The sequence below is a fragment of the Rhinolophus sinicus genome, chromosome 7 (genome assembly GCF_057876585.1).
Source record: "Rhinolophus sinicus isolate RSI-liver-muscle chromosome 7, RSI-T2T, whole genome shotgun sequence".
Taxonomy (NCBI): Eukaryota; Metazoa; Chordata; class Mammalia; order Chiroptera; family Rhinolophidae; genus Rhinolophus; species Rhinolophus sinicus.
Genome location: NC_142507.1, coordinates 24,648,853 through 24,674,780, shown reverse-complemented (window position 1 = coordinate 24,674,780; position 25,928 = coordinate 24,648,853). Strand labels below are relative to the sequence as shown.

General features: G+C 34.8%; 1 protein-coding gene across 4 annotated transcripts in view; it reads right to left on the bottom strand.

Annotated features, from left to right (window-relative positions):
- Nucleotides 1–25,928, bottom strand: part of RB1CC1 (RB1 inducible coiled-coil 1) — an 83,458-nt gene that overhangs the window by 10,852 nt on the left and 46,678 nt on the right. For 3 of the 4 annotated variants that reach the window (XM_019712559.3, XM_019712560.3, XM_019712563.3), the window contains exons 16-18: nt 13,933–14,098; nt 11,397–11,505; nt 11,054–11,294 (exon numbers count right to left, since the gene is read on the bottom strand). In XM_019712559.3, coding sequence (XP_019568118.2) covers nt 11,054–11,294; nt 11,397–11,505; nt 13,933–14,098 — 516 coding nt within the window. The remainder of the gene's footprint in view (nt 1–11,053; nt 11,295–11,396; nt 11,506–13,932; nt 14,099–25,928) is intronic. The other variant, XM_019712562.3, reaches the window with a different exon arrangement.

Genomic DNA, 25,928 nt, shown 5'->3' with positions numbered 1-25,928 from the left:
TCTAGGATAATGTCTTTTAAATTCCAAGGTGTTTTTTTTTGTTTTTTTGTTTTTATGTTTTGTTTTTTTCAGGGATTAAGAACCACTCTTCTTCCTATGTGTGAGTGAACCCATGTTACTGATAAAGCAGCAGTAGTTCTTGGGTGGCTTCATACAAACTAAAAACAAAACAAAATGCCTCATGCCCTTGAGTGAGCAGGACTAAGCTTCAGTTTACAATAAACCAAATCTCAATAAGGACTTTGAGAGTATTAATAAGTGGCTATAATGTGCTAGTCACTACGCCATATGTTAATTTGCCCATCACACTAAAATATTCAAAAAACTAAATAGAAAAAAAAAAGAAATAGTGTGTAGCTTTTAATTTTTTTATTGAAACATAACTGACAAATAAAATTATAAGATATTTAAAGTGTACAATGTGATGGTTTGATATATGTATACACGGTGAAAGGATTCCTCTCCTTCAAGTTAATTACAGCATCACTTACCTTTTTTGTGGGGGGAGACAACACTGAGGTTCTATTTTCTGACCAAAATACAGTGGTATCATCTATAGTCACGATGTTATACATTAGATCCTCACATCTTATTCATCTTGTAACTCAAAGTTTGCACCCTTTTATCAACTTCTTCTCCCCACTCCCCCAACCGCAGCACCTGGCAACCACTTTTTCTACTCTGTTTCTATGATTTTGACTCCCCTGCCCCTTTTTAAAGATTCCACATACTATCAGGAACAAACACCATGCAGTACTTGTAATTCCCTCCAGGTTCACCCACACTGCTGCAAAATGGAGGATTTCCTTCTTTCTCAGGGCTAAATACTAATGCATTACATTATATATAGCAATTATATATATATTATATTACATTATATATATAAATATATATAAATATATATATATATATATATATATATATATATATATATATATATTTACCATTTTATTACGCCATTCATCCATTAACGAACACTTATGATATTTCCATATCTTGGCTATTGTGAATAATGCTGCAGTGAACATGGACATACATCTCTCTAAGATAATGGCTTTATTTCCTTTGGATATACACCCAGAGATGTGATTGCTGGATCACACAGTAGTTCTATTCTTAATTTCTTGAGGAACCTCTATATTGTTTTCCAAAGTGGCTGTACCAGTTTTCATTCCTACCAAGAATGTACAAGGGTTCCCTTTTCTCTACATCCTTGTCAGCATTTGCTATTGTCTTTTTGAATAACAGCCACTCTTAATAGATATCTCATTATGAAAGTTCTTGTTTGATTTATCTTTTGCCTTTTTGATAACACACATCATAAAAGGTTTGAAGTGATTAATATCTCATTGTGGTATGGATTTGTATTTTCCTGATTAGTGATGTTGAGCACATTTTTCACGTGCTTGGGCAACTGGTATGTCTTTTTTGGGAAAACGTCTATTCAGGTCCTTAGCTCACTTTTTTTAAATTAAGCTTTTTTGTCTGTTTTTTTTTTTTTCTTTTTTTTTCGGTTGTGTGAGTTCTTTACATATTTTGTACATTAACAATTTATCAAGTATATAATTTATAAATATTGTCTTCCATTCCACAGGTTGACTTTGCATTTTGTTGATGGTTTTCCCTTTGCTGTGCAGCAGCTTTTTACAGTTTGATGTAGTCCCTCGTTTAATTTTTGTTGCCTTTGCTTTCTGTGTAAAATTAAAAAAGCCATGGCCAAAACCAATGTCAAGAAGCTCATCCCATATATCTTCTGCAAATGTTATGGTTTCAAGTCCTACATTCAAGTCTTTAATTCATTTTGAGTTGATGCTTATATATGGTGTAAAATAGGTGTCCTATTTCTTGTTTTATATGTGGCTACACAGTTTTCCCAACACCATTTATTGGAGAAACTGTTCTTTCCTCACTGAGTATTCTTGGCTCCCTTATCAAATACAGTTGACCACACAAGCACAGGTTTATTTCTGGGCTCTTTATTCTGTTCCACTGAACTACATGTCTGTTTTTATGTCAATACCATACTGCTTGAGTACTAAAACACTGTAATATAGTTTGGAATCAGGAAGTCTGATGCCTCCAGCTTTGTTCTTGTTCAAGACTACTTTGGCTATTCAGGGTCTTTTATAATTTTAGGATTATATGAATTTTAGGATTGCTTTTCCCTTCTTCTATGAAAAATGCCATTGAAATTTTGATAGGGATTGGACTGAATCTGTATATTGCTTTTGATAGTATGGACATTTTAACAATGTTAATTCTTCCAATCCACAAACATGGGATACCTTTCCATTTATTTGTCTTCTTCAATTTCTTTCATCAATGTCTTAGTTTTCAGTGTACAGATCTTTCACCTCCTTAAATTTATTCCGAAGTATTTTCTTTCTGATGCAATTATAAATGGGATTTTTCCTTAAATTCTCTTTCTGATAGCTCATTGTTAGTAAATAGAAACACAACTGATTTCTGTGTATTAATTTTGTATCTTACAAATTTACTGAATGCATATACTAGTTCTAATAGCTTTTGGTGGAGTCTTTAGGGTTTTCTATATATAATGTCATGTTATCTATAAATGGATAATTTAATATCTTCCTTTCCTATTTGGATGCCTTTTATTTACTTTCTTGCCGAACTGCTCTGGTTAGGACTTCCAGTACATACACTATGGGGATGTTGAAGTTTGCCAAATGCTTTTTTTCTCCATCTATTGAGATGACTGTATGATTTTTGTCTTTCATTTTGTTAACGTGATATATCACACTTAGGGTTTCCAGGCGGGAATTCCCGCCCATTCTCAGGAATTTTTTTCGCTTTCCCGTTTCCAAATCCCGAGATACAAACTGCTTTCTGTTCTCTACAATTAATTGTTTACACAAAGTGACAGCCGATATTACCAACCACCTGGGTTCAAAGAGCCAATTTTCCTGATTTCCCGACCAACTTTTCTTGCGATTTGGGAATGGAAAAGCAAAAAAAAAAAAAAAAATCCTGAGAATGGGCGGGAAACCCACCTAGAAACCCTAATCACATTGATTTGTAGGTGTTGAACCATTGTGCATCCCTGGAATAAATCCCAACTGATCATGGTATCTAATCCTTCTAATGTAAAATTGAATTCAGTTGAATAATGTGATGTTGAGGATTACTGCATCTATGTTCATCAGGGATAATGGTCTATAATAAGTGTCCTTCTCAGGTTTTGGTATCAGGGTAATGCTGGCCTCATAAAATGAGTTTGGTAGTGTTACTTCCTCTTCGTTTTAGAAGTATTTCAGAAGTTTGGTATTAGTTCTTTAAATAATGTTTGGAAGAAGTCATCATTTGGTCCTGGACATTTCTTTGCTGGGAGGTTAAGGTTTCCGGGCGGGAATTCCTTCCCGCTCATTCTTGGGAATATTTTTTGCTTTCCTGTTCCTGAATCCCGAGAAAATTTGGCCGGGTAATCAGGAAAATCGGCTCCTTGAACCCAGTAATACCCACAATGGAAAATAAACATACTACTCACAATGTATCTCTTCGACATTTTTCCTATTTATTGCTATCTATCACATAAAAAAAAAAAAACCAGCTAATTTTAGCTCTTGTAAATTGAGCACATTTGATCATGGAGAACAGAAAACAGTTTGTATTTACACAGAGAAATATTTATTTTCACAACCCAGGATTTGACTACAAAGTCATCTTCAGGTGAATTAACTAAGGAAATCTAAGGTACTTTACCTTAACATTGTAGCCAAATCCTGGGTTGTGAAAATAAATATTTCTCTGTGTAAATACACTGTTTTCTGTTCTCCATGATGAATTGTTTCCACAAAGTGATGGCTGATACTACCAACCACATTCGATCAGTTTGTTTGCGGCTGACAATTGTGATGTATGTGAGTGTTCTTGGCTCTCTCAGCTACTGTGGGTAAGTCAGTCTATTAAAAACCAACTTGCAATGCTAATATTTTATTCCAATATTACAATAATTTCCAATCTCATATCATAATGTTTTGTGGCACTTTTTAGCTATAAATATTCATTGCACAATATAGATCTTCCTTAATTTTTTCTTAATGCTTTTAAAGGAAACAAAATGTGAATTGGTTAAAAGTAGAATAGAGATCTTGTGTCTCTCACAAAGTACTTGAGCAATGTTACTTGTCTATGTGAGATGGAAGAGGATGAATTTTTCGCCTTGTCAAGTAAGAATGAAATTGCATGACTGGCAAAGACATTAATGGAAAGACTTTTTAAAGGAACATTTACAGCAGAAGAAGTTCCAAGAGAAGAAATAAAGGATGTCCTTACAGAGAGTTCTGACATTAAATCAGAATCTGATCTGAAGTGTGAATTGACTAAAGCAATATCAATTTTGACATCAAAGCCTAGCTGTATGCATGCAGACAAAATATTTGCTTCTCTAAGGAAGGAAATGAGCTTATATGAAGCAACGCATTCTCTCACTCCCAACTTGAAGATGCTTTTAGACGCACTCGTAAGAATTCGACCAATGTCTACAGAAAATGAAATAAATTTTTCCACATCAAATATATTTGTTACAAAGCAAAGATCATGATTGTCTGATCAGGCAATTAATGCTCTATGTTTCTTAAAGTGTCATTTTTAAAATGACAAATAAAAAATATTTGAAGTATTTTTTAAATTTTCAAATGAATACTACTTGCTTTTGTTTTCTATTAATGTTTAATTTAATAAATAAATATTTAAATGAGGTTGGGAATGTTAATACATTGTGTAATATGTAAAAACTCACTACATATTACAAGGTTTGGTTAAATAAAGTTTGTATTAATTACATTGTTTATATTTTGAGAAAATCTGAAATATAACAGAAACCTAGCCAAAATGATACCATAGTGATCTCTGTTTAGTGCTCAGGGCAAGACATGAAATTCCGGTAGACCTCCATTTAGGAAATTTTATTTACTTAAGTTTTGCATCGACATTTTATATATAGGAGTGTTCGAAACCTCTGAAAGACTGCACCCAGGGCCACGAACCCCGGTTGCCCCACCTTTTCTACAGCTTTTCTGTTTATTAACGTTTACTATTACACCCATTATTACAGGATTATCAATGAAAATTAAATAAAAAATATTATTTCGGGAATTCTCAGGAAATACGATTTCCTGTCCTTGATTCCCGAAGGTCCCAAAATGTCCGGAATTTGGAAGCCCTACTGGGAAGTTTTTGATTACCAATCCAATCTCCTTACTTACCAGTCTGTTACTGGTCTGTTCAGATTTTGTTTCTTCATGATTCAGTCTTGAAAGGTTGTATGTTTCTAGGAATGTATCATTTCTTCTAGGTTATCCAATTTGGTGGCTTCTAACTGTTCAAAGTTGTCTCTTAATGATTCTTTGTATTTCTGTGCTGTTTGCTGTCAGTAGGCTTTTAAACTCTTCTACAATTGCTCAATTATATTTTAAGCAACTTGACAAAAGGCAGGAATTGTGTTTTCTAAATGTTAGTTTTTGTAGAAAGAGGCTTTGCCTAACGTAAAGTCACAAAGATTTACTCCTGTAAGAGTTTTATAATTTCAGCTTTTACATTTAAGTCCATGATCCATTGTAAGTTAATTTGTATTATATGATGAAGAGAAGATCCAATTAATTCTTTTGCACATCCAGCTGTCACAGTACCATTTGTTGAAAAGGCTATTATTTCCTGTTGAATTGTCTTATCCTTGACTATAATGCAAGGGTTCAATTGACAATAAATATTTTCAGGGCTCTCAAGTGTGTGTGTGCGTGCGCGCGCGTGTGTCTAGCACCACTATCTTGATTATCCTAGCATTGTATTAATTTTTGAAATAAAGATGTGTTGGCAACTTCATTCTTCACTTTCAAGATTGTTTTGGTTATGTTGGGTTCTTTGTCATTTCCGTATGAATTTTAGGATCAGCTTGTCCATTTGTGCTTTAAAAGGCATATTCAACAGAAATTGTGTTGAATTTGCACATCAATTTGGGGAGTACTGCCATTTTAACAAGATTAAGTCTTCAAATTAATGAACAGGAGATGTCTTTCTAGGTCTTCTTTAATTTCTTGAATCAAGGTTTTGCAATCTGCAGTGTACAAGATTTGATCTTCTTTTATTAAACTTATTCCTAAGTATTGTCTTTTTGATGTTATCATACATGGAATTTATTTTCTTAATTTCATTTTTAGATGGGTTGGCTGACAATAGATTTTTATATACTGGTCTTGTATTGTGCAACCTTACTGAATTAGTTTATTAGTTCCAATAGATTTTTAATGGAATCCTTAGGATTGTCTATATATAAGATCATGTTATGTATGATATAGAGATATATATGAAAGAGGTAGTTTTACTTCTACCTTTCCAATGTAGATGCCTATAGTTTCTTTTGCTTGCCTAAGTGCCCTTCATAGCACCTCAAGTGCAATATTGAGTACCAGTAGCAAGAGAAGACCATCTTCTTTTCCTTGGTTTCTTGGGAAAAGCATTCCATCTTTCACCACTGAGTATGACCTTGGTTGTAGGTTTTCACAGATGCCTTTTATTAGGCTGAGGAAGTTCTCTTCAATTCCTAGTTTGCTGAATACGTTTATAATGAAAGGCTGTTGTGTTTTGTCAAATGCTTTTTCTTCATCCATTGATACTGATATGGTTTATTATATAAATTGATTTTTGGATGATATACCAACCTTGCAATTCTGGAAAGAATCCAATAAGAATCCCTTTTGTACACTGCTGGATTGTTTATTAGTATTTTGCTGAGAATATCTGCATCTATAGTTATGAGATATTTTCTTAATATAGTAGAAACGAATTTATTGATGTGCAGTTTCTGATTCAGTAGGACAACATGGGTCCCAAGATTTTAATTTCTAAGTTTAATAGTAATTTTGATGTTGCTTGTTTAGAGAAAGAATTTGAAGATGACTGTGCTAACCTATGGTTTCTAATTTTTCTAAAATGAACAGTTTTTCTACAACGTTAGAAACACAAATAGAAAATTAAGTATGGTTTCTAAACTAGGTTGAAACAGCAGAAATCTAGCACATGCAACATGCAATCAGGAAAGGACCCAGTTTGCAATTACTAACCCTAGTTTTTTTTTGTTTTAGCTCTATTGACGTTTAATTGATACGCAAAAAACTGCACATTTAATGTATACATCTTGATGACTTTGGACATATGCATACATCCATGACACGATCACAATCAAGGAACTAAATGTATGCATTAAAATAAAAATTTTCCTTGTGTCGTGAAGCAAGTGCCTACCTAAATACTATATTGTTTTGTACACCTGAAATTAATTAAAAAAAAATAGAATAGTAAAAAATTAATTTTCCTTGTGTTCTTAGAAGGAGAGGGGGGGGGGAGAGAGAGAGAGAGAGAGAGAGAGAGAGAGAGAGACAGAGAGAGAGAGAGAGAGAGAGAGAGAGAGAGAGACAGAGAGAGAGAGAGAGACAGAGAGAGAGAGAGAGATTGAGAGAGAGAGAGAGAGAGAGAGATATTCTTTTTTGAGACACATTTCTTTGATTTTGGTTATCAGCATAACACTGGCCTCAAAGAATGAGTTAGGAAGAGTTCTCTTCAATTTTTTTGAAAAGATTGTGAAGATATGGTGTTATTTAAATGTTCGATACTTTTATCTATCATTTGTTAAAAATATTAACCACTAATCTTTTGTGTTCTCTGGTATTTTCTATTGTACTCAAGTTTTAAATTTTTATGTAACATTTATTAGTTTTTTTCCTTGTACTTCCCTACTCCACATTCAGTGTAGTCTCCTATTTTAAGAAATTCCAGAGGATAAATTTTTTTTTATTTTTTAATATGTGTGCAATATTTGTTGGCATATAATGTAAAATATGGGCTTACCCTCTAACAATGGGTAACCAATTACTCCAATGTCCCATTTATTTTTCCAAAATGCTTTAAAATACAATAAATATATTTTCATACACCCATGGATTTATTTCAAGACTACCAATTCTAGTAATCTATCTGCCTGTGACTTTACCAAAAATATGCTGAATTAATTATTATCTGTATAGCTTAAGACTATTATCTTAACAGGATAAATTCCTACTTATTGTTATTTTTTGAAAATGTTATAAACTATTTTTATGCATTTATTTTTCTATATGAATTTTAGCATCCAACAGCAGATTTTACCTAACTTATCCTGATGAAATTTTAATTGGGTGTAGATTAAATAACGGAAGAAATCTGATGAGAAAATGGTATCTTTACATTACCGTATTTCCATCCATCTTTAACTTTCAGGCCTTTAAGTATCTTTCATAAAATTCTATAGTTTTCTCCAAAAGGGTCTTGCATATTTTTTGTTAAATTCATTACTAACAAATCATTTCTTTAAATATTTATTGGGATCTTTTATATATATATATATTCAAATTAGCTTTTGCTGGTAAATATGCAAACTGCTCTTTTTTTGACATACAATGACTTATACCCTTATTAGTGGCTTATTAGTTCTAATAGTTTTGTTAGTCTTTGTGGTTTGAAAAGGATATTATCTTGAAATAATGACAGTTCAGGCTTTACTTGCCAATTTTGTTACTCTTGCTGAATAGTGATAGTGACATCTGGCATGTTTGCATTCTTCCTAAATTATGGAAAATGCTTCTAAATGTTTCAACATTAAATATAATGCTTGCTGTAAGTGCTCATATATACTTTCAAATTAAGCAAGTTCTCCTCTATTCCTGGTTTGCTAAGTTTTTTTTGTTTTTGTTTTTTAAGTATTATTTTTAATTAACGGGCCCTGGAATTTTGTCAATTACCATTTCTCTATCTACTGAGATGATCACATAATCTTTTTCATATGATCATTGAATATGGTTACATTGAGAGACGTTAAAATGTTAAACTATTGTTATTACATTCCTGAAATACTCTACTGAGTCAAGTTGACTATATCATGTTCTTCTCCATGGTTATTAAATACGGTAAAATTATCTTTCGGATTTTTCACATCTATATTCACAAGTGAGATTAACCTATATCCTAATCTCCATAATTTTTAAAACCATACTTGTGGTTATTATTCTATTCATTCCATAAATTTGTATCTTTTTAGTTAATCATATTAAGCTCATCTATTGAGCTCATTTCACAGCTCATTTCACAGCTGTGAGCTCATATCACAGTTCATTTATTTTTATTAATTTCATTTTTAATAAATGTTCTTGAGCTTATATAGTTCTCCCAGTGTACCACCTTGAATATATCCCTCATTTTTGATACTTCTGTTTAGTCTTGAATAATTCAATTTCCATTTTTCTATCAAGCTATATGTATAGATACAAATATATAGGTATTCAAATTTCCTGATGTATAAACTCCTTTTACTTTTTTTTTATTAGTTTCAAGTGTACAAAGCAACATAACAGACATTTACACCCCTCAGAGTGATAACCCCTCACAAAGCTACTACCCATCTGACATCTTATATAACTGTTACAGTACCACTAGCTTCCTTATGCTATATTCCATGTCCCAAGAATGTGTGTGTGTGTGTGTGTGTGTGTGTGTGTGTGTGTGTGTATTTTTTTTGTTACTTTTAATATTATTGCTTATGTTTAGTGGCCTGAATTATATCAATATTTAGAACTCTGAGACTTCCTTTGTTGATTTGGTATATAGTTAATTTTCTTAACTATTTTTCTATTGCTTTATTTTTTACTTCATTGTTCCCTGAAAAAAAGAAGGGTCCTACCTTAACTGTGGCCCTAAAGAGTTATCATTTTAGTTTTAAACCATTTTTTTCACACACATTTTTAAGCAACTATAAATTAACAATTAATTAATTGCCTATGGTGAACTGTGCCCTCTCTATATATGAAATTTCCCCTTTAACTTTTTAAGACCTTTTGTTTTAGGTGGCTTATTTATTTTTTTGTTATTTTCCTTATATATCTTACTCAATCACATTACAATAAATTCTCTATCATTTTTTTCTTTTTTTTTTTTAAATTGGGGAATATTGGGGAACAGTGTGTTTCTCCAGGGCCCATCAGCTCCAAGTCAATGTCCTTCAATCTAGTTGTGGAAGGCGCAGCTCAGCTCCAAGTCCAGTCACCGTTTTCAATCTTAGTTGCAGGGGGCACAGCCCACCATCCCATGCGGGAATTAAACCAGCAACCTTATTGACAGTTTGCACTCTAACCAACTGAGCTATCTGGCTGCCCCTCTGGCAGCTCAGTGGCAGCTTGTTGCCTTCAATCTAGTTGTGGAGGGTACAGCTCACTGGCCCATGTGGGAATCGAACTGGCAACCGTGCTGTTCAGAGCTCGCGTTCTAACCAACTGAGCCATCCGGCTGCCCCTCTATCATTTTTCTTTAGAGGCTTCTCGTACATAGAATGTAGTTTGGATGCTTTTTTTGTTCTGACAGGTTTTGTTGATAGATTGGTTTACTATTTCACATACATTGGGACTTATTTCTGTCATTTATGTTTTCTAACACTATGGTCTCTTTATGTTTATGCTTTGCCTTTTTGAATCACATTTATTTGTTCTATTTTTCACACACATTCTTAAGCCTCATACCTTTCTAGGACTCAACCAGTTTTCAGTCCTTTCTTTGGAACTAAACAGAAACCTACATACATTTACTTTTCAAATAACTCCTCCACCTTCCTACACCCTCACCAAAATAAATATATTCATTACTACAGTAATGCCCTTTCCTCTTAGGTAATGGACCTCAAAGTTTAAACATTCCTATAAATAAGAATCGCTTAACACTACTGCAGTGATACTTATCCTGGCAGCCTATGAAACATTTTGTGCACATATATAGTATGAAAACATGCCAAGGTGATTCATCCAGATACAAAATCAGTAATGTTAAAGTATTTCTCATATTTAGAGGTTAAAGAATTAAAATGGTTAAAGAATTAAAACTTTCAGATATATGGGCTATGGACATCCAGTAGTGTTAAATACATTTCCTATCTTCAGAACTTTCAGCTTACAGAAGTGAACTAGTGGTTTATAAGCCTGTATTATTTAAGACAGTTGAAGACAAATGTACTTACTGTACAGACATCATGCTTGTCTCCATTGCCGAATCCACTCTTCCTTCATCTTGTGTTTCCATGGCTGATCTCTCGGTTTCACCTGGGAGTTCAGGTGCACAAGCTCCATAAAGTTCTGGAGCTGTAGCTACATATGGTGAAGGAACAAAACTGCTACCACGCAACTTACTGACTTCTTCTTCAAGTTTTTTCTTTTCTTCAAGCAAACGAGCTCGATCTTCAGAAAGTGACTCTATCAAATCTGAAGGGCAACCCAACTTGAAATAAGCATTACAAAACACTTCAAATAAATTTTTAATTTTAAAAAGGAATTTAAAATAGCGTATTACAAAATGTTACTAACCTTTATCTCGCTCTTGCTGTTGCATTGTACTTTTCAACTTGTCACTAAGATCACTGATTATGTTTTCTTTTCTCATTTTCTCTCTTGTTAAAACCGTGTTAAAATTGGTCTGGAACAACAGGATGATAAGTACTAAATTATCTGCATGCACATAGCAGCTAGGGCTAAAAAAAATAAACTTGCAAATATTTTTGCATGGTGCATTTATATGTGGAGAAAATAAAGTGCAATTTACAAATGATGTTTATTTTTAAATAGAAATGCTATACTATGGTGAATAAAATGTTATCATATTTTCCTGGTTCCATATAAACATACTATTATTGTCCACATATTTAGTGTTAGGCAAAAAGCATTAGCAAATGATTTTAAATTTGGGGGAAAGAAATAAAATGGTCAACAAATTGTGTTATACACTTTACCTTCTCTTTTATTGAGCTTCCTTCCTCTGGAATCTTCCTTTGTCTTTAGCTAAATCTTGATTGCCACAATAACATTTCAGAGATGACTATCTCATCTCTATCTCTTACCTGATTACGTACAATGGCTACTGCACCTCTGGTTTATAATGGCTAGACTTGTTATTCCTCAACTTTTATAAAATCTTTCTGCAAAGCTCACACATCCAACTGCTTGCATAGCTCTAACTCCATTAAGATTTTGAAACTTAAGAGCAATAGATGAATGATTAAATGATCTAAACTGATCATCTTCCCATCTGCCCAGCATTTCCAATTCCAAAATTAAGAGTCCATGAACTTTCAATCAATGCATAATGCTAATAATGATGGAAACAGGGAGATTTAACAATACGGCACTTTTAGATCAAAATTAGTGATTAAACATTGATTTAAATATCATTTCTAGCCAGAAAGCATACAGGAAGATCCCTCAAAAGGAACATTTATGATAGGTCTTTGTATTAAGCCATTTGTATATATATTATTTATGCATAAAAGTAAACATTCATAATAGTATAGTAATCATTTTGTTTATTTTCATGATCTTTGCTGTTGCTGTAAAATCAAATGGATTTTTAGAAAAGTTAAACATATTAGAATCAAAGGGCTAATTAAGGTAAGAATCAACTAAGCTCAAGACACCCATATAAAAACTAGTTACAAATCAACTGAAATTACTACTTAACATCCCAACTATTTAAAATTGGAAGATATTTTAAAGTCACCTCTCCTAATCTCATTTTACAAATATTAAAAGAGGCTTTAAAATAAGATCTAAATTGAAATTAGCTGCCAATTTTATAATTTTGGTTTCAGTCAGTTAATTCATCCCTTGCTTAATTTTGTAAATCTGAAACTGCATGTGCTCACAAAGGAGCATATGAAAAGGAAAGAAAGAGAAAAGATCTATTTTATGTAGAATGGATCATGCAAAAGAAGGTACAGTCAGATTTTTTTAAAATAGAGACATCACTGATGACCTCTTCTCATTACAATTCTTACTTAAAACTGGTGGCTACTTCCCTTCCCTGAACAGTTAATTTCCTTGGCTTTCATGAAGCCACTCTTTTTTCTGGTTACTCTTTCTCATGCCCCTATTTCAGGTTCTTCTTTCTTTCTCTGGGTCTTAAAATATCAAGTTCGTAAGAGTTCTGAACTATATTTCCATATATTCTTTCTGTCCCAATTGATTTTTTTATTTTATAACTCTAAAAAGACAATTTAAAAGTACCATTTTAGGAAAAAGAAAATAACACATAATATTAAATGTGTATATCAACTATAGCATGTGAATCAGTTTCAGAAATATATTCCTTGGGATATAAAAGGTATATAAATATTATCCCTGGCCTGAATTACAACAGCAGACATCCAGCTGTTCCTACACGTGCCTGCATTTTGCAGTCCTCTACTGTTTCTCCACATCCTAGGGGAGCAATCTTGATTAAGTATAATCCAATTGTATCATTCCTTTATTTCCTCTTCAGCAGTTGTCCAGTACCTAAGGTGAAGTACAAGCTCTCAAATAATGCATCCTATAGTCTAAATGGTCTGGCCCCTGCTTTCCTCACAAGCTTTACCACTCACCATTGATCTATATTAATAAGTAAACCAGTAATGCTCATCAATGTTCTAATTGTAATCTACTACCAGTCTACAATATGGATTAGAATTGCAGGAAGTACAAAAATTGTGTACTAATTAGCATGTAATTTAGGATAAAATGTTAAAGCTTATCACGTAAGTATTAGTAAGCACTTTTGTTTTGCAATAAAACTAACCTGAGTTTTAAAGAGGTTAAATGATGTATCCAAAAACACAAAGGTAGTTAACCAGAAAAATAATTCACATTTCCTAATTTTTAATCTAGGACTATTTTATTTTGAAGGATCGATATGACATAATGACCTTTAAAAAGAAAATGCTTTTATCATGAAGATGATAAATAGTAACAGGATCAATGTAGGAAAATCACATCTAAGACATAAGAAATTAACAGTTGCACAAAGAAATTATATTTGTTAATTTATGTTTACTTTAGCCTAAAATAACGAAATAGGGACAGGATAACATACCTGTTGTTCAGCAATCAAAGATGTTCGGACATTTTGCATTTCTTCATTCTTTTTTTTCTCTTGTTCTTCAAGTTGCTCTAGAAACTTAGCTTTTTCTTCCTGAAGCTTTTCTTGAAGTTCAGCAACCAGGCTTGAAGAATCTTCTCTGGTAGATTCAATGGCAGAACTTGAAAGTTAAATATAGTTTTAATTTTTTTTTCAAAATTGCAGACATAATCACAAATACATCAAATATAGTAATTAGTTGACATCAGAAAGGCTACAGATCTTCTTAAACCTAACAGTAGTTAACTGGTGTTACAGATATGTGAACCCTTTCTTTTTATCTACCAAGTAAAAGGAAACAAGTACAACAGAAAAGTTTCAGAGAGTATATACTCTCTAACACCAACATGGTTGAATTATTATATCTACTTCTACCAGCAAATAGTAATGTTCTCAATATAAAAATCAATATAACTCTCAAGAGCTCAGCTACAAATTTCAGTTTTACTATCCCGATAACTAAAGAAGCAAAAGGAATAGTAGTAAAGAATGAGAAGTAAAAGAATGAATGAATGAATATTCGAAGATTACATATGTTGAAGAGTTTTCCATTTTTAAAATAGGTTTAGTTCATTTTTTTTAAGCTAATGAATAAATAACACAAAACAAAAGCTGAAGTTAAATGTTCACACATAGCAAATCTACAATTCCTGTATTCATATTCAGTTCTCTCAAAACTTTCTAACCCATAAAGGGTTTCTGACAAAGCACAAGAGGACAAAGCAAGGAAAAAAAAGCACAATAATAAGTTAATCATTATTTTAATTTCTGGAATAGAAGTTAATCTTATCTACTTTCAACCTAATAATCCTTTACATCAAGTTTGTCCAAGTAGATAATCACATCAAAAGTGTTAGAATATGCTAAACTATAGGAAAATTTAACCATGTTAGTAAATATTCCCAAATTATTTAAGCAACTAAGTGAACTGATTGCTTTAAATGTAAATTTAGTCAATTTTAAATAACTTTATCAACAAAGGTCGCCCTCTCTCAAAAAACAGAGGAGAAAATTACATAATTCCAGCTTTGCATATATTAATTTAATACCCAGAAAGGCCTGGAAAGTAGAACTCAAAAAAGCTAATACATTTGCTATCAGATGGGAACTTCCATACTATTATATAAAGAACTTAAAGTATCTCTGGTTGATAGTTTCTCCCATCATTAATAAACTATGTATGTAGCAAAAGGTTCTGTTATACCCAATATTTCTAGTAATCAGAAAATCTGCATTGAATACAAACTAGATTGCCTTGATGTCTGAACTTTCTTCTATCATTAACTGTGTTAGATTTGTGTCTAGTATACAATTAGTTTATCATGAGTTTTTTAAACTCTTCTTTTGAAATGAAAAAGAGATTAAAATTTAAAAATTCAAATGCTCCCATACTCCCCCAGATCCATGTCAACTACTCCCTGGAAGCATGACTATGAACAGTAGAGTATGTCATTTCCAGATATATGCAAACCACACATATATATTCTGCATTCATTTTCTTTGTACACAGCTGTGGGAAAGGCTTTCCCCCTAAATTCTCAAAAATAATGCATACTATTGATTTAATTTTTCCCAGTTACACAACAAAGTTAATTTAATTTTGCTTTTCCTTAATCTCAACTAGACTGAACAGCTATTCACATATAAGCTATTCGTATTCTTTTTTTAATTTACCTTTTTATTTAAGTATAGTTGATATACAACCTTATATTGGTTATACTTTCAGGTATACAATACAGTGTTTCAACATTTTTATACATCGCAATGTGATTATCCCACTAATTCTAGTGATCATCTGTCACTGTGTAAACTTATCACAATATTGACTATATTCCCTTTCCCCTCTTTACTCATCCCCCACCCATTCCCTTCTGGTGACAATCACTTTGGTCTGTTTGTGAGTCTGTTTTTGTTCTGTTTGGTCTGTCTATTCATATCCTCTGCTCATTTTTCTAATGGATTGTTTGTCCCCCTTTTTTAAATTGACTGGTGGGAGTGCTTCTTCCGCATAAGAGAGAAGCTAAGAACTACATTATCCAGAATTCCCTTCCCTGTAAATTCTGAGGGTGCAAGTTTGTCAACGAAAAATATCCAAACAAAATGTGGAATGCTAAAGAGAAAGAATCCATCATTCTCCAGAGATAACTGTGCTCAGTCATGTTGACAACTTATGATTCGTAAGGGGTTTCTAAGTAAATACTTGCATTGATGTCTCAGTATACAATTGGTTGAAAGAAGTCTCCTAAGAACTGTAGTAGATTCCTGATTAGCAACTTTGGTGCTTCAAACCTATAGATTTCTATGACTTTGAACCTATAGATTTCCAGGACTTTGACTCCTTTACCCTTCACTCCCCACCTCCCAGCTCTCCCAAAGTTCATGTAAGTTCTAATTCTAACATTAAACTCTTTACTCCTTAAATATTTAAAATAGGTTCTGTTTTCTAAGCTCAGTCCAGAGAGATACAAATATGATCCTGTTTGGGGGGGGGGGACCCATAAAGATGGAAACCTAGAATTCTCTGATCTGCTTTGATCTAATGGCAGGAATGACCTCACACCAGTGCAATCGGAGTTAGAACAAGGACAAACGTAACACTGAATCAAGCCAAAATCATTTGTATAGATGTAATTACCAGAAAGTCTAATTTTAATGTTAGCAATTAATAGTTTGCTAGGTTGATTGCCTGAAACCTGGACCCACTGGCCAACATTCAACAAAAATAAGATGCCAAGATGAGATACTCTCCAAGGTAGGCAAATGATGGCCTGCAGGCCAGATCCAGTCTGTTATCTTTTTGTGTAATTCAAGTTTTATTCAAACATAGCCACACCCATTTATATTGTCTTACTCCTCTCTTGCTACAACAGTAAAGCTGAATAGCTTGGGTAAAGACCACCTGGTCCACAAAGCCTAAAATATTTACAATGCGGCCCTTTACACCAATGATTCCCAAAGTGTGATACATCCACAGAATCCTGGGGGTAACTACAACCCTTTCAGGGGATCAGTAAGGTCAAAACTATTTTCATAGTAACACTAAGATGATATTTGTCTTTTACATCTTATTGACATTTAAAGATGATAAAACTGCTGACGTCTTAACATAATGACAGTAACAGCAAACTGTACTTTTAGTCATCGTATCTTTTACTTCAAGGTGCTCAAAATGAAAAAGAAGAAAGCAGGTTTATTTTGGAGTATCCTTGATATAGTAAAAATTATTATTGAATCCCAACCATTGAATATACATTTTTGAAATATTCTGCGTGATAAAATGACAAGTATATCTAAAGCATTTCTATCGATTACAAAGTATATTTGTCTCATGGGAAAGTACTTGTACAATTCTTTTGACTGTGTGCTGAACTAGCTGCTTTTTCATGGTTCACTTTCTATTTGAAAGATGACAATCTTTGGTTATTTAGACTTTTTTTTTTGGCATTCTCTCAAAAAGGATCAGCATGAGTCTGTTATTTCAATGAACTGACAGTTATTATCAATGACAAAATGTGACTCTTTTTAAAAAGAAATTAAAATTTTAGAAAACTTATATCTGCCACGATGAGCTTGATTGAGAGCTTCCCAGTACCGCAGATCTTTTTTATAAATTCGGTAGGTATACAAAAGTGATTTTTCTAGGTTAATAAAACGTCATCATTTGCAAGATCTGCATCACTCAGTGAACCAGTGGTTTTCAAATGGCCAATTTACTGTGCTACAAAATCATGCATGAGTAAAATATCCATTGCAAAACATTTCAATGGATATTAGCATGAAGAGAGTGAAAAAAATCCACTGACATATTCATATTCCACAATGAAAAATTATCATTTGTTGGATTTTGATTTAGGATCAAGTAAAAATATCCACAATTATCTGAAAAGGCTATTTAAATATTCTCCTCTTTCCAAGTCCATATAAGTGAAAGGCTGCACTTTCCATATACTTCAATCAAAAGATATAGACTGGCTACAGAAGCAGCTATGAGAATCCACTAAGCCAAACACAGAGATTTGCAAATATAAAAAACAATGCAACTCTTCCCATTACTTTTCATCTTAGAAAACAGTTTTCATTAAAAAAAATTTCATTTATGCTAACATGTAGTACGTTTATTATTTTTAAATGACTAAATATCTTTTACCTTTGTTTTAATTTCTAATAAATTATTGATATAATCCATATAAACAAAATAACTTTGGGGTCCTCAAAAATATAAGTATATAAAAAGGTACTGAGACCAAAGTTAGAACCACTTACCCTTGGTTTTTACATATTTAAAGAGTGTCACACACACACACAAATCTGATGCAGACTACATGACAAGTAAATCCTGAAATATTTATTATCTGTCCCTTTAAAGAACAAATTTACAGACCCTTGGTCTAGAGCAGGGGTGTCCAAACTGCAGCCCGCGGGCCAAATGCGGCCCACAATCCATTTTTTATTGGCCCGCAGCAAATTCCAAAAATATATTTAGTTTACTTAAATAAACCAGGTGAGGAAATACGTACTTCACCTCGAGTGAGTAGCCCAGCTGTTTGTGTATTTTACCGCATATGGCCCTTGGAAAAAAACATTGAAAAAAGTTTGGACACCCCTGGTCTAGAGGAAGGCATCCAAAGAATGATGGTGCTAGGTATACTGGAAGGGATTTATTATGTATACCCTGGGAGGGGTAAGGCTTTGAGAAATACAACCTCAAAAGGCTCTCTATAGTGGTGCCCTGCAGGACAGGGATAGCAGGGAAGATGAAACCAATGAAATTCAATGAATTTAATGACAATAATCCTGTTCCTGCAGAATTGTGGAGCAACAGAGGCCAATTACTGATACGTAACCAGAGCCATGATACGGTGCCATTACAGGCAGCAGTGCCCAAAAAGTAATCAGGTTTTGACCCAGAAAAGTCTTTGGCAGTAGCTGTCCCAAGCCTATAATAGAATGGGCTGATAAAGTCTTATTGTTTCCTAAAAACTAGCTATCTGGTGTTCAGAGGGCTAACTTAAAAGACTGACCATTCCTCTCCCAATTCCAAGACCTGAGTCAGTCATCAACTACAATGCCAAAATTTTATATTGTTAAGTCTTCTTTCTCGCCTTCACCAAAAGTACCTTTGGTTTTCTAGGCAAGTATGTATTCAGGGAAGGTAATTAACCAATTTGGAGGGACTACTGCACATTAGCTCTGAGGGGGTTCTAATGACACTGTGGTCCACCAGATTACTGACAGTCAAGTGAGAAGTGGAGTTTGGGCCAGTGGGCCCCTCACCATGGGTAAGCAATATCTCCTTACATCCAGAATCTGCAATATAATAGACATAAAAACAACTGTTGGAGAATCCCTGTGGATCCCCTTACTCATAGAAAGAGGACTATTACGGTAGAAAGAACCAAGTAGAATCCCTAAAACTCTCACTTCAAATGACATGGGAGATTTCTACCACATTCTTATCTGACTTAAGTATGTGTCCTATAGAAAACATGTAATGGATTATGATAAATTTCATCAGGTAGTGACTCCAGCAAATCTGCTATTTCACATATGCCTTCTTTACTGGAGCAAATCAACAAGGCCACCACTACCTGACATGTAGCTACTGGATTGGTGATTTCTTCCCCCTCTATTCCTATTAGTGTAGACCAGGGGTTAACAAACTTTCAGAGGGGGGGAATGGGGGGCAGGGGACAAACAGTAAAAAGTTAGCCAGATGATGATCTCTGTCACAACACTCAACTATGCCAAAGGCAGGCGCAGGCAATAGGTAAAGGACTATGCATCTCTGTATTCTAATATACGAGTAGCTCTGACAAAAACAAGCAGTGGGTTGGATTCCCACAGGCCAGTTTACCAACCTCTGGTGTAGACCACAAGAAACAGTTTGACTTTGCCTACAGGGACAGCAATATACTTTCACTGTCTTATCTCTGGATTATATCAACTCTCTAGTCCTCTGTTAAAATCTTGTTGGCAGGGACATTGGTCTTCTTGCTATTCCTTAAGACACCACACTAATTCAATACATTTATGACAATATGCTCCGTAGACCTAGTAAATAGGAAGTAGCAACTACCTGAGCTTACCTGGGCAAGACCATGAAAATTTAGGAGTTTGACAGCACAGAACAATTTCTAAGTATCCAGTAGTCTGGGTATATGAAATGTTCCCTCTAAGCTGAAGGGACAAGCTATAGCTAGGTGAACATGTATGAATTTTGGACACACTATGTAGTACATTTGGGTACGTTGCTATGACTCATTTAACAAATAACCTTTAAGGCTGCCTGTTCTGTGTAAGGTCCACAAACTAACATGCAAGTTGCCCTACCACTTGGGCCATATTTTCCAGAAGATGCTTGAAGTGTCTGTAGCAGAAACGGATTATCGCATGGAACTTTTGCCAAGTTCCATAGTAGAATCACAGTTGAGATCCTTAGGATTTTGAAGCAGATAACTATTTACCTCTTGTGAAATGGCTTGCTACTGGGTCTATATAGTGATTAAAAGACTGACCATGGTCTTCCAAGTTACCATGTGACGTAAGCTGCCCATCCTAAAGTAGTTATTGTCTAACTCATCAACCTATGAAGTTGGGTGTACATGGCAGCATTCCATCATCAAGTAGATGTGGTATATATAGGATGAAGCTCAAATAAGTCTCAACAGCACAGAAGTTCAGGTTTCCAAGGTGCTACATTGCTTCCTTCCTCTTCATCACAATTATGGCATTCACTATCAGGGGAAAACCTGGCAGACCTGGTTTCCTGAGATTCTGCACAATAAACTGACACTATTCAAAAGCACAGTTTAAGTATTGAGAGTCTCACAGAGGAATGATCCTGAAAAACAGTAGTGAAGGGAAATTTTCCCAGTGGCAATATGTCAAGCAGTGTACTTCATGTTGCCTAGGAGGAGAAACAGCCAGGGGCATAGATCTACAGTGATTCATAGAGAAGAGCCAAAGGCTTGGCTGGATAGTGAGGAATTTGAAAGGAACTAGATTGAAATCTGGTGACAAGGAGATTTGCAGAAGGGAAATATGGATAAACCTCTTGAAATGGGCATACAGTATGAGTGAGTGAGTGTGTGTGTGTGTGTGTGTGTGTGTGTGTGTGTGTGTATGTGTATGTATATTATGTCCCACTGCAAGACACCTGATAATAATCAGATGGGCAAGTTGAACATTCTGTGAATATCAGTTAAATTCTTTAGGCAGCCACACCAGTCCTATCCAAAATGCTAATGAACAAATTGTCCAGAGGCAGGAAGTAAGGCTATGCATGGGCTCAGCAACATGATTTCCACACACTTAGTAACTAACACTGAGCCCCGGATACTGCAGTGCTCCCTTAGGAGATAAGCCACCTGGTGACAGGTCAGCTATACTTGGCCACTTCCATCACGAAAAAAACAATAATCTGTCCTCACAAAAACAGTCCATCATTCTCCATCTAGATTTACCTCCCATACCCACAATATTTCTGCAGAAAATAACCATTCCTGAACTTAACAAAATACCTTATTCATCGCTGTGGTATTTCTCTAGAATTGCTTCTGAAGAAGGGATTTTATTTTATAGTAAAAGATGTGTAGCCATGGCCTCATGCCCATGGAAGTCACTGATCTTACCACATATGTCAATCCCTAAAGCAGGTGACCTATACAATTGTAGGTCAAACTACTGAAAACCGTTACAGTACCAAACGGCTGACATTTTGCATGGCAAGGTAAAGAATGCAGCACATACTCTGAACCAAACACTACTTTGTGAGATTAATTCTCCCACAGCATACATAGGTTGGAGAACCAAGGATAGAAACTGAATAACTATTACCTCATGAGCCATTAGCAAAAATTTTGCTTCATGTTCACTATAATTCTGGGCCATGCTGATTTAGAGCAGATTTAGTTCCCCTAAAGAGAATTCCTGTACTAGGAGATACCACCAAGGTCCCACTGAACTGGAGCTTAAACTACGACTTGGCTAATTAGGGCTCCTCATGCCACTGAACCAACATGCAAAGAAGAAGGCTGCAGAATATATTGATATAATTGAACTTAATTATCAATAGGAAACAGTTTCTCCTATACAATGAAGGTAAGGAGGAATATTACTGGAAGTCAGGGGCTTTCCTAGGGTGTCTCTTGATAGAGTCAAGAGACAATGCTGTGTCCAATGATAGAGTCAAATGAAAAACTACAGCAATTGTATTGCAGGAAGGATCATTAATCATCCCTCAGATCAAGAAGTAAAATCAGCTGAGGTAATGTCTAAGGTAGAAAATGGAGTGGGTCACAGAAAGAACCTGTAAATACCTAATTACCAGTCACAAGGCTAGTAACAGAAATAAAGACTACAGTAGTGAAGCCTTTATATATTAATCAATGTTTCATCTTTTTTCTGTTTTCCCATTCCCCTAGTATTAGGTTGGTGCAAAAATAATCGTGGCTTTTGCAATTATTTTTAACCTTTTAAACCGCAGTTACTTTTGCACCGACCTAATATAGTAATTATATGTTGTGATAATGGTAGTTAACCGTACATTTTAGGGACACAGAATATCAAAGAGATGTTGTGTCTACGCAGAATGATGAATGAACATTACTCAGTATGTTCACTCTAGGATGGCTAGAATTGACAAAAATTTGAGTCTCACCTTTTGAAGAGGTTAAGATAACTGAGGCAGATTTAAACTGAAATCACATTAAGACGGAAACATGACATTATTAAGTGTCTTTATTTGGAAGTCCAATATGGATAAAAAAGATATGTAAAATTACGGAGTTTAAAAAATAAGGTGTACAGTGTGAAACTGTCAGTTGCCATCTTGCCTTTGCTCTCAGCCATTTTTTAGAATCTCATCTGCACTGTAATGCAGATTCTCTATTTCCCAGAATACCCTTTATAGCTTCAAGTCTGCCAATGAAAAGAACAGGTGCAAGGTTTGGAAAGTAGAAAAGCAACCCATGTTTACTCTCCAGAGGTGGCTGTATCCAGATGCAGTTTCACAGCAGCTTCCTGTCAAGTAAATGGGAACTACCTACTGGGTGCTACAGATTAAGCCACATTACTGGGGCTTGGAAGATATTCTTGAATGTTGCAGCAGCTTCCCAGAGAGCAAGGAAACCATTAGCTTGGGTGGATACTTATAAGTATGTGTCTATTTTCCTCATATTTCACAAAGAGCTTTCCTGGCCTTCAGTGGGTACTTCTTTAACTTTAGTTCCCCCAGCTCTGTAAATATTCGTGCAGGCTCTAATTCCTGTATTAAATCCTCTAGCTCCCCCAAGATGCATAAAGTTTCTGTTTTCAAAACAGAAGAGGTTAACTGTACACCAATATACAAATATTACACAGCAGAGTCAATCACAAGAGACTGTATAAAAGTGTTAAGGTAAGAAACAGAGGTTAAAATATGTAATGTACATGTACCTATAAGTATATTCACTTGGAAGAATTAATGATAGAATTGATAATGTTCTAGAAAGTATTTATTAGGCCACAAAACCACTCAATAAATTTTAAAGAGTAGAAAAAGGAAAGACCATTTTCTCTGATCTGAAGGTAGTAACATCAGTCAGTAACAATAAAATTGCAAAAAACCCGACAACTGTATAAAATCTGAAATTTCTAAAAACATTATCTTTTGAACCACCATGGAAATAACTGAAATTGTAATATCAAGAAAATAACAATGACGAGATTAACATAGCCTCAGTCTAGGATTTAGCCTTTACTCAACACTCCTCAGAGGAAACTGTTATCTTTTATACACGCATACACAATTTAAAAAGAATGAAAATAAGCCATTTTCAACTGAAGAATTTGGTTAAAGAAACTTCAAACAAACCAAAGAAAATTTACAAATTAAAAAAGGAAAAAGACGCCCCTGAACATTTGAAATTTAAAAAAAAAAATCATTTCTTTCCAAAATACAGTAGTACCTCAGTTTTCCAACGTCTCCGTTGACCAACATTTCGGTTTACAAATGCCGTAAACCTGGAAGTAATTGCTTTGGTTTTCAACACGCCTCAGAAGTCGAACATGTCATGAGGCTTCTGCTGCATGCAATCCTGAAGCCTAGCTGTCGGCTGTTAAGTCCTGAGCATCCGCGCAACATGGAGGTGATATTTGGGCTTCTTTTGTGTGCAATCAATCTGTGCTCATCTCATCTCAGGAGCACTCTTGTAATCGATTTATTTTTGTGACTATTGGGAAGCCAGTGCATAAATCTGTATTCAGCTAATCACAGGAGCTCTCTTGCAACCAATCTGTTTTTGTGACTGTGTGGAACCCAGTGCATCATCTGTGTTCATCTAATCTAAGTAGCCCTCTTGCAACCAATTTGTTTTTGTGACTGTGTGCAATCAATCTGTGTTCATGTCATCTCAGGAGCCCTCTGCCAATCACCCCTTGCTGTGAGAAACGGATAAAAGCTGCAAAGCCAAGAGAATCATTAACGGAACAACAATAGAGGTGAAGAAGGAAATTATTTCCAAACACGAAAGTGGTGTCCGTGTATGTGATCTGGCAACACAGTTTGGTATTGCCAAATCTACAATTGGTACCATCTTAAAAAATAAAGAAGCCATTAAAGCAGCCAATGTTGCAAGAGGTGTTAAAACACTTACAAAACAAAGAACACAGACAATCAAAGAAGTGGAAAATATACTTTTCAGATGGATAAATGAAAAAGTTGGCTGGTGACAGCATTTCTGAGAGCACAATTTGTGAAAAAGCTTTACATTTGTATGCTGACCTCATCAAAAACACCCCTGGAACAAGTGCTGACAGTGATATTTTCAAGGCAAGTAGAGGGTGGTTTGAAAAGTTTAAGAGGAGAAGTGGAATACACAATGAGGTGAAGAAACATGGTGAAGTTGTCAGTGCCAACCAAGAAGACACCGACCAATTTGTCTAGGAATTTAAAGATTATGTAGAGGCAGAGGATTTCCTTCCCCAACAAGTTTTCAACTGAGGTGAGACAGGCCTCTTTTGGAAGAAAATGCCAAAGAGGACCTACCTAACAAAGGAGAGGAAATCATTGCCAGGACACAAGCCCATGAAAGACAGGCTAACCCTTTTGTTTTGTGGAAATGCAAGTGTGGATTTTAAGTTGAAGCTTAGCTAGTCTACCACTCTGAGAACCCCAGAGTATTTAAGAAAAAGAGTGTCATACAAAGCAAATTGCATGTGATGTGGAGGGCAAACAGCAAAGCCTGGGTAACCAGGAAATTTTTTGTTGAGTGGATTCATGAAGAGTTTGGGCCAAGTATAAAAAAAAGCCTCCAAGATAAAAGTCTTCCAATGAAGTGCCTGCTTGTTATGGATAATGCTCCAGTTCACCTCCCAGGCTTGGAGGACAAGTTGATGGAAGAGTTCAGTTTTATCAACGTAAAGGTTTTGCCCTCCAGTACAACTCCTCTCATCCAGCCCAAGGACCAGCAGGTCATATCTAATTTTAAGAAGCTTTATACCAAAGCACTGTTCCAAAGGTGCTTGGAGGTGACCATGGACACAGAGCTAACCCTCAGAGAGTACTAGAAGAATCATTTCAATATCCAACATTGCTTACATCTCATAGACAAAGCAGGAAGCATGTGTCTCACAGAACAATGAAGTCAGCATGGAAGAGACTGTGGCCAGACGCTGTCCCTGAACATGTATTTGAGGATGTTGAAGAGGATGCTCCTATTGAGGATGTTGTGTCTCTGAGAAAGTCCATGTGCTTGGAAGTGAGCAGTGATGATGTAGAGGAGTTAGTGCAGGACCACAAGACTGAACTCACCACAGAAGAACTTCAACACATTCTGATGGAGCAGCAACAGGGGCAACTGAGGAATTGTCTTTGGAGGAGGAGGGAAGAGAAAGTGTTTCTACTTCACTGATCAAAGAAATGTGTGCAAAAATGGGTTGAAATGCAAATTTTTGTTGAAAAATATCACCCT